At 40.2% G+C, this 10328-nt stretch overlaps 1 protein-coding gene across 2 annotated transcripts in view; it reads right to left on the bottom strand.

The window, feature by feature from the left end:
* Positions 1 to 2009: 2009 nt before the first annotated feature.
* The window catches only part of rhbdl3 (rhomboid, veinlet-like 3 (Drosophila)), a 60060-nt gene continuing 51741 nt past the window's right edge, over positions 2010 to 10328 (bottom strand). For both annotated transcript variants that reach the window (XM_040146424.1, XM_040146425.1), the window contains 3 exons: positions 5884 to 5984; positions 5142 to 5202; positions 2010 to 4111 (listed from right to left, as the gene is read on the bottom strand). In XM_040146424.1, the coding sequence (XP_040002358.1) occupies positions 3840 to 4111; positions 5142 to 5202; positions 5884 to 5984 (434 nt within the window). In that variant the 3' untranslated portion in view covers positions 2010 to 3839. The remainder of the gene's footprint in view (positions 4112 to 5141; positions 5203 to 5883; positions 5985 to 10328) is intronic.

The raw sequence follows: 10328 nt of genomic DNA, 5'->3' as shown, positions 1-10328 counted from the left end.
TCTGCCGTTACCGCATCTCGCTGGCGGGATGAACGCCGTGTTATTTCTTCCCAGTGTTATTTCTTCCTATTTCTTCCACACGCACAGGGCGTTACAAACCTGCCGTTCAGTGAGCGTCCGCTTGATGGAGACAACGTCGCGCAAACAGAAAAACTGGGTTTCCCCCCCACGCTATGGCATCATGGATTGCTATCCAGTCTGTGATTTGTTTTTAAAGGCTGTGTATTCTCTTCAGTACAGCATGTGGCCAACAAGACAGACACCCCTCTCCGCAACCTTTTTTTGGGCCTGTTCATGGTTCGAGCTCGCCCCCCCCTCAGTTCCAGTCAGGGGCAATTACTGCAGCATACAGTGATATTTTGTACGACAGTGTGCATCTAACCTGGAGGGTGATGTCTAACAATGTCCCTCTGATGTTAATGAATAGTAAAAGCGGGAAAAAGGTGTCCCCGCTGAAATTAGCTAGCTTCACGCATGTGCGTGTACAGTGCATAAGGAGAGGATGAGAAGGGCAGAGGATGATAAAGAGGATATTAAAGTAGATTCATGCTACACCAACAATTCGCCTATCACAGCATCATCATCGGTGGAGGGAGGCAAGTAACTAAATTTTAGGAAGTAAAGTACTGTTATCTGTAGTTTACTTGACTATTTCCATTTTATACTATTTTATACTCCTAGTCCATTACAAATACGAGGCAATTATTGTATGTTTTACTCCACTACATTTATTTGACAGCTTTAGTCACTACTTACTTTGCAGATCCGGATTAATATAAATCAACAATAAGTTATGATGTATTATTATAAATTAGGCTACCCAGCAGTACGTAAAGAAATTAAAATTAGCCGCACTCTTGCCAGCTACAGTATGAAAGTTGACGTTTATACCTTAATGCATCAATAATCGTAATCCAGTAATATAATATTTATTATTTAGAAAATGAGTTGAGTGTATTGTGATGCTAATACTTATTCATTATTACTTAAGTAACATTTTAAATATATGACTTGAAACAGAGTATTTTTACACGGTAGTATTGCTTCTACTTAAGAAAAACATCAGAGTACTTTTTCCACCACTGATCTTCAGTACCATATTAAAAACATTAGATACCAAGGCAGTAAGTATGTTTTAGTTAGAAGTTATTCATCAGACAGTATAAACTGTCAGCCTTAGTCTCTGTACTTACTCTCAGCAGGCAGCATAAATGCAGAGACACTACAAATGCATTCAGACTGATTTTCCTTCCTTGCAGCTTCTCGTCTTCTCTTCCTTGCCAAGGTGAATGGTTACCTCTGAAACGGGAGATTTATGACGGGGAAACACAACTGAGGTGGCTTTCCTTGGGTGCCTAATGAATTTTTCATTGTCCGCCTCTAAAACTGCTACTCTCCATATGGTTTCAACAGCTAGACAGAGAAGACATTCAGTGGCAGCTTAAGGGGTCCCTTCTCTGAATGAATTATGGCTGATTCTTGTGTGCTCACACATTTCATTGATCACTTTGACGTGTGCTTTTCTCACAAGGGCTCTTAGACCTGGTTCTCCATTCTGGGGCCCTGACTTTCTCTAGACACTGGGTTTAGAGTTTGAAGCCAATCCGGTTTCAAGGCTGCAGACCTGCTTAGTTTGAGTACATTTCTGTGTACAAATGGAAGGGAATTCCTGTCCCTGGATATTGAACAAAACTTGCATTTGTCTGTGTGTGAGCATGTGTGACCTAAGGTAAGGGCACTTTTTTGTATGTATTTTGGCAGGATGACTTGGCACACTTTCTATTTCTCTCTTTCTACTTTTTATTTCCTAAACAGGTGAATCATATGAAAGATAGTATTATCACTGGTGAAACAGTGGTGAAACAGAGACACTGATATAAGTGGGGGCAAAAATCCAAAGAAGTCATATTTTGTATCTGTATAAAACTGTTTAATGTACTCCAGTATGTACATATCAAATCTACAAAATATGCACAATGTTAAAATATTGTAAGTGATTTAACCCTCACTCAGTTTTGTGTCATAGCCCTTATTATGTACAATCCCAGACCATCTTTATAACCAATATTTTAAATAGGATACATACAAGATATAGCTAACATATTACAATGCAGACCGACCAAACACTTTACACAATATACCAATCTCACCAAGGAAAAATAAAATCAACAGCAAATGCATGTTAAAATATTAATCTGCAGTTAATTACATTATAATAATGTTTGTGCGAAGCAGTTACAAGTGTAACATGAGGTTAAAGTACAGTACAGTTTGAGACTTACAGCTTAGGGCTGGTGTTGCTCTCTATCCCAGTTCAATCAATTAGCAATTTAAATTGTGACAGGGACTAATCAGTGGGCATTGATTTGCTTCTTTCACCCTCTGCCTCCTGAACTGAGAGTGAAACGACCCCAGCCCGGATGTAGTCGAGGTCAGGCATGTGTGCTCTTCTACTACTGGTAATGAGAAAGAGACGTGATTTATTCAGAATGGCCCAGCTGTCCCCAATGGTTTCGTTTTCATAAGTCTAACCCCACTTTCGCCAATCAATAAATAAACTTCTCTCATTTCTTTGCAATTTTCTACCATCGCAAAAGTCACTGCAAATGCTCATAGGGGACATCAAAATGACAAGAATTTGACTGCACTTCTGGGCTGCTCCCATGGTGTCAGTGAGAAATTCTTTAGAGATCATGAAAAACTTGTGTTACATTCGACCGACTCTTTACAGACTAAATTAGATTAATTTTGTTCACACAAAAGCAATACTTGTCAGGGGATGTTATCTTCCCCTGGTGCTTATAGCAATATTTTGGCATCCTTTTTGAAAGCTTAAAGTCTGAATGGCACTTCTGCTCCTTTTTTTTTTATCTGTACACACAATGGTACAATTGTTGCACTCCTTGCACACACACAATAAAAGTGTGAGGTTCAAATAGCACTGATCACAAATTAATCCTTGTCTGGGGAAGTGCCAAATGCTGAAGGCAACACTGAATAACAACCCACAGTTTACTTCAAAGGTAAATTCACAAGGGTGAATTTGAGGGTTGCTGTAGTCTATATGCTCCATGCTCTCTCTATAATGTGAAACTTGGAGAGGTTAAGCAATCCTGCAGTCTTATGTGTACCTCTCATGTGTATCGCTTATGAGCTGCTTGCCATGGTGACAAAACACCAACTAAGCCTAAATTCTCATATGACCTTATCCTTCATTTACTAATGAAGAGGGCACAGGCAGATAAAAGGATTTCAGGAAATTATTTTGTCCGAAAGTTTACACTGCAGGGTTTTTACTGCTGTCACCCTACACAAGAGGCAACTGTGCAGAAATACTTTCATCAGGCTGACGTCTCCATGAGTAGGCACCGTTGGACTGGGGAGGAAGAGGCAGAGAAGGTTAAGCCAAGTGGACAAGACTGCTCCTGCTTGTTCCTGTTGTGTTAGATCCAAGGCTTCTCATTTGTCAACACTGTGTTGTCAACAAAAGTCCCACTGGCTGATACTCTTGAGACAAGCATCCAACAGAGATGAAGACAAAGAGCTGGTGGAGGTTAGCTTGCATGGTAAGCGGGAACGAAGGTAAGGATTAACCCAAAAAGGTAGGAGGTGGGTTGAAAAATGTACGAGGAGACCAAGAAAGAGGACTGCTGCAAGTCAGTTATCCCTGTATCAGAGCACTGGATGTAGGAGGAAGGTGGCTATTAGACGAGTCTGATCACCTCACGATGAAGCTCATAATATGAGGGGTGTGGTGACTCATCCAGCCAGGCGGTCAGGCATCTACTGAGGGAGGAATACAGGGGGATACAGTATCTTGTCTGCTACTAATGGGCCAGTCATGGTGGCGGGGGCAGTCGCACGTCAAGCAAGCTGTAGGCAAAAATGTTCCAGAAGACAGCGCACAGCACAAACAAGGTGTAGACACAGAAAAAGATCCAAAACAGCGACTGCTCCTGGAGTCGCTGCTCGTAGTTCTGCAGGACCACCACGCCCAGCGTCAGACCGACCATCACCCCTCCCAGGTGGGCTACAAAGCTGGGGTTAGGGCACGGAGGAAAGGCCGGAGGGTAGAACCGCAACCACACCGCCCGACCAAACTCTACACTCACTGTGAGCAGAGAGGAGAGAAGAAAACATATTAGCATGCTGTACATTTTAAACTATATACTATATACTGTGTGTAGTTCCTGACAACTACCTCACATGCCAAAATGTAATGAAATAGTCCCAGAAGAAGACAGCTGAGACAAATGCCAATTATCTTTATGTCACTTCTTGAACTGAATGAACTTTTAATCCATGCAACTGCTCTTGGACAATGTTTAGACTAATTACTACTAGTGACAGTTTTGTTTTTATTAAAAAAAAAAAAAAAAACGTCTGACATTTATATTGCTCAATTCTTTATTGCTATGAAGATCTGGAATTCCTGGCTCACCTCAACATCTCCTCTCAACAATATGGGTTAAGAGCAAACATGGTTTGTGGTTGAGATACACAAGAAGACTGACCCACTAGCCAGCTTTTTTCCTCAATGATCTAAAATAAAACAAAAGTGGGGAGGTTCACACTAGACATTACGTTCCTGTTTTCAATACCCCATTATGGTCATGTTTGCATAAAGTTAAACATTTTCAACTAGTTGTTGCCTTCGGAGCAAAATCATATTTCTAACAAAAGGAACCTTTGCTGTAAAAGTCCAGCTCCTCTGTTGAAAAATAATTTTATATAGGATATTTTATATTTTTCTTATGATCAATAAATCCCACAAAAAGACAAAAATCAGCAATTAACTGATCTACTAAGAAGTATTCAAAAAAATTCAATAGTGCACCAACTCCGTGACTGAAAATAGCCCCCAACAAATACACTATGAACTACTGTTCAAATAACAGTTGCTCAAAACCACAGTGCCCAGCTGTCTCAGGAGTATATACTAGGAAAATTTACATCTTCAGCAGGAGTGAATGTGCACGGGCGGGGGAGTAGGGAAGTCTGAAAGTTCTGACCGGTTAAGGCATTGTTGCTTTTTGTCTTTTCATGGGATTTGTTGATAATAACAAAAATATATATATATCACCAGAAATATCCTTTAAGATGAGGGGAAAGGGAACTGTGGCCTATTTTTCCAGACTTACTGCACACCAGAGCCATGGCCATCCGGAATAACTTAAACTGACACTTCATTCCCGACCAGTTCTACAAAAAGAGACAGAAAGAGAGGAAGGAGAATTCTGATGATAAACACATAACAAACTGTGCTAGAAGGTCAAGTCCTCCTTAGACACACACATGCTGACATGACATGAGATCTCGCCCTCTGTCTCACTTCACATCAATTTTGAAAGCCCCAGAGACGCTCTGACCCCCAATCTGTTCTTGCTGTGTTAGATAATATGATTTCACCTGGAAGGAGGAAGACAAACTCCTCCATACTGACCCCAAGAATGTTATGGAGGGATCTGATGGAGTATACAATGAGCACCCTCTTACACATAATAGAGGTTCACCTTGAGTGCTGTTTGCCAAATATGTGTGTGATGACCCACAGGGGAAGAGTAGACCAAACAGAGCAGGCACAGATGTTGAAGGATAGCAGAGAGCAGTGGGATAGGATTTCCTCCCAAGCTGTCACATAAACACATGCACATGCTCACGCACTTTTCTGATCTTTGGGGGAAAAGGAAAAAAAAATTATGGTGATGGTGATGGTGAGGAATGTATGGCATCTGTAGATAGAGAAGCACCTGCTGGACCGCAAAACAGGCTGCTTTGATGATGTGTCAATCCTATGTAGTGACAGGGCAACTTAGTAATGAGATAATCATCCACACACACACACACACACACACACACACAAACACACACACAAAAACCTACCATTACAACATTTGCCAAGTGTGCCGAGACCAGGGCGTACACTCCCCCGGATGACCCGACCACTGGAGCCGTCATATCCGTGACGGACACCGCCAGAGACCCTGTAGTGATGAGAAAGGTCACAGGTCAGTAAACTTGCTTTTGGTTTTTATTTATAAACAAATGGGGACATCCATGTATCATTCATGCATTATCCACAGCTTTAAAAAAAGTAACAGGATATCTATCCCCTCAATTAGAAATATACAATAGCAATCAACCTCTCTTTGAAAATACCACTGCCACGTTTAATGCTACTCAAAATAGAACCCATACATAAATCATGACTTGCAATAAGGAATTTGTGAGGGCAATTAAAAGAAACTGCCAATGGGTGTATGTTCGAAAATTAAATTACGTAAGATATTAGTTTTGAATTTAGATGACAAATGTCAGATTAGGTTGAATTTCAGATTACAGACGAGGAAAATCTATGTCTTTGAAAACAGGTGTCCAAGGTCAAGAATTATCTTCAAAACTCAGCTTTTAAGCCCTTTAAATTTGAAATAACTGATTTTTTTAAACTGACATGGCAAAACTGTTAGCAAACAGATGCTTATGTACAAATCCGGCATATAACGAGCAACACTAGCATTCATTTAGAGTGGTTTTTTTCTGGCCACCTGATGAATGTAAGTCCAAATATTCAGCCTCCTTTTAACTCAGTTTTTAGTCTGTACAAACTCCTGAGGGAAACATCTGGCTATTCAGCTACAAAATGCTCTACTATGTTCACAAGCTTACCTTTTAGTATGTCTGCAGTTTGGTGCTGAGCAGCTTATGTACAGTGGATTTATCAGAGAATTTCATCACTAAAAACTGCTGCCTGCAGCTGAAACCAACGATTTGAGAGTGGTGATAGTGAACAGTCCAGTTGCAGGCAATAAAACCGAACCAATGAGCTAAAAGATGCTGTAAAGATCTATAGAGCAGAAGAACCGCAGGGTCGGTGATTATTCTCTGTGGGTTTTCATCGTTACTGTATGAGCTACCCCTTTCGTGATCTATGATAGCACCTTTAAAATTCTCAGAAAAAAATTTAGATTTGGACATCTATCATCCATGCTAACTGGGGAAACTCCATCTGCTGATGCAGATCATGTAATATGATCTAAAGCTCCAGAACAACTACTTCATAGACCTTGTGGTCACAATGTTTTCTCACCTAGAGTAGGTTTGCTCAGCCTGGCAGAGGGAAAAATGGATAGATATAATTTTCTACGATGCCAAATGATACAGTACTTTGTTTGTTTGAAAATGCTTCTCGTGCTACAAACTTGAGTCTGAGCTTTCACTATTCAGGAGGAAATTTGAACATTTGTTCCCTTAGAGGGTCATACTGGCAGACACTGTGACTAAATGGCTAATTTAAACTGTTGTGCTCTGAAAACATCTATTTTGTATGGCATAAAGGCAGCATTGCTACTAGCTATTTAATGTGGATGTATTATAAATAGGTCTTCATGAATAGAGGCCTGCTCATACTGTACCAGCACACACTGTAAAACAAATGCATTCAGCAAAACTGGCTGCCGCAAACAGGGAATTGCTGTCTTTAGCACCTTGGTACCATTTCATTGAATGCACAAAAGATCCAATCAAGCATTCAAAAGTTTAAAGATGGGGGCATTCAGAGGAAGGAAAGCACCAGAAGCAAATCTTTCTCGCTGCAATCTTTGTCCAAAAGACAGAATAAAAGAAAAAGAGATAGAGAAATCCTTAGTTGGACTATTAAATTAGCCAAACAAAAAGTCTGTCCCTCTCTCTTTCTGTTACCCATTTGCTTTCTTTTTCTTTCACTCACCACCCTCCCCTCTCTCTCTTTCTCTGCATACGCTTCAGCCACTCTTCATTTTTCTCAGTTTATCTTTTCCTCGCCTTCGCTTCCAAACCACTGACCTGTGTACACTTTCGAAGCTAAGTATATGAGACACAACTGCCCAAACTCCCTAGGAGGTGTTTATGAATGGTCTTCTACTTCCCCTCTATGTTCATCTATTCATCTATTTTCCCCCTCTCTTTCTCTTACTGTCTCTCTCAAATACAAATATGCTTTATTCGCATACATACTGCACACAAAAGTATGTATGGGTATATACACTAACATATATTTATACGTTAACATTTGGACATTTGCTTGACAAAACTCGACGTCTACTTACTAGGTTTTTCCTGCCTTTTTAACAGCATCACATGGTCTTCATCTTTCCACTGTGTGATACAGTTGAAAGCTCCGGAAATTAGAAAAAGCTAGTAAGTGGACTTTGCTTTGTAGTTGCTTTGTTAAACTACTGTAAGTTTTATTCTTTTTTTTAAATTTTCTTACAGTCATCGTAAAAAACTTTCATATTGATGTCCGTTTTTTTGAGTTTTGTTGCTGTGGACAGTAAACATGGGTTTAGCTGGCGTTTGTGAGCACACTGTTGCAGTGCGTCGTGTTGGTTCCATGTTGGTATCATGTAGTTACGGATCGGGACCATAGCGGCTCCAGAGGTTCACGGTTCTCGTGTCTGTTTGCAGAGGAAGCATATATTTTGTTTAATTTTCTGCTGCTTTTTTTGGACTCCAAAGATGTTTTTGAATAATTCAAGGTCAAGATTTTTGGTTGGCATGTGGTTCCCTTGTTTTATAATCAAGTGTTAATAGGGGGCCTCATATTTCACTGCCCCTTGAAAAGACAGGTAGAATTACGGAACTGAAATATTTTACCCGTAATCTAAATGGTGGCTTATATTATATAAACATTTTTCTAATGGCCTAAGAAGAAAAGTCCTGCGTGCCTTTTCAGTCAGGCTCGTTATGGCTGTGACGAACCATCAAGATGAGTTTACGATCAAACCCGGGCAGGTATAGCTGTGGGCAAGCTTGAGCGTTTTAAATGATCGTTACTTTCCTGAAACTTTGATTGCTGCTGAAACAACATTACTCCCATCTTTTCCATAGTTACTCTTAATCCAAAATCTTTGCAGTGATTCTGGAGCAAGGACTGCATGGTAGATAATCAAAAATAAACATAAAAAAAATGAATGGGGCCCACTGAGCAGTAGACATTTAGATATTAAAGCCTGTGTGATTTCTGCTAAAATTGCAGCTTGCTAAGCGGAGCACTCAAATAGCTGCACAATCAACCGACTAAGCTTAAGCCACATTTAACCTCGTAAATTTGTACATTAATGCAGTTGTGTGGTTGGGATGATGCTCAGCTCATATTTAGCTCAGTTCCACCCAGCTACGTTTTGTGTCTCTATTTCTGTCTCTTCTTCTACTTCACTGTCTCTCTCTCAGACATACACAAGCGTTAGGGTATATTACACTGTATGCATACTGTATATAATTACAGCAGACTGAAAGGGCTCTGGAGTTCATAGATATCAAATCACCATAAGGAGGGATGATAGGATAAGCCATGGCATCTCAATCATGATGCTATTTATGGGAGTGGGCAATAAATGAGGCTGAAAAAAAACATACACAGACGTGCACAAGCACACACACACACACACACACCCACACACACACACACACACACACACACACACACTCACACAAGCATGAGAAAACATGCATATTAGTCACAAATGTAGACAATGTACAGCATACAGATGTGCAAACGATAACAAAAACACATGTGGCATACTACATATACATACACCAACTAAACATGATACAAAAATGCCTGAAACTGAATTCCCTTGATGCCTTTGTCCTCACAGTGGCCTCATTCTTCATTCATGGAATATGGTAACAAAAATCGAAGAGAGGTTCATAATAGTAAGGGTTAAGGTATGGGCTACTGTATGTGAAATAATAAGCTCCAGCGTCCACACCAGGTGGACCACCTTATGGCATCGAGACAGAGGAGAAACTGCTTTAGTGATTTATTTACATAGTTTTCAAATCCATCCAATGTTTACTATGTGTGTTTGATAGGCCCTCAGAGTGTGTGACTGAAAGTGAAATGAAAGGTCATTTTAAAAGCTGGTACTGACATTTAGCCCCAAGTAGGAGTTTCTGCTTTTCCTAATGTGTGGTCTTCTCGGGTGTGTGAACTATAATGACAGCACAACAAGGTGGGGTAATAACAGCGTCCGACTCACCGGGACATTAAACACTGTAGAGTCACCTAAGCAGCTAGGTGATTACACACACACACAAACACACACCCACCCATGCTCACATAGGCATACACACTGTTCTCTTCTCTCTAACATACAAACAGTGGGGGAGAAAACTGACTCATGCGAGAATCGAGGGGTCGTTTTCTTTACTGAATCAAGTGTTTCACATTTACAATGATAATTCTGGAAAAAAAACTGGTAGCAATTAATTTAGAATAAATTTTAAACCAACCATCTAATTTGGATCTAATTGTGACCCATGCAAAAAGATTTCCACTACCTAGGTTA

The sequence above is a fragment of the Xiphias gladius genome, chromosome 15 (assembly GCF_016859285.1).
Source record: "Xiphias gladius isolate SHS-SW01 ecotype Sanya breed wild chromosome 15, ASM1685928v1, whole genome shotgun sequence".
Lineage (NCBI taxonomy): Eukaryota > Metazoa > Chordata > Actinopteri > Istiophoriformes > Xiphiidae > Xiphias > Xiphias gladius.
The sequence above is the reverse complement of the archived record's forward strand: the minus strand, read 5'-3'. Positions and strand labels throughout refer to the sequence as shown.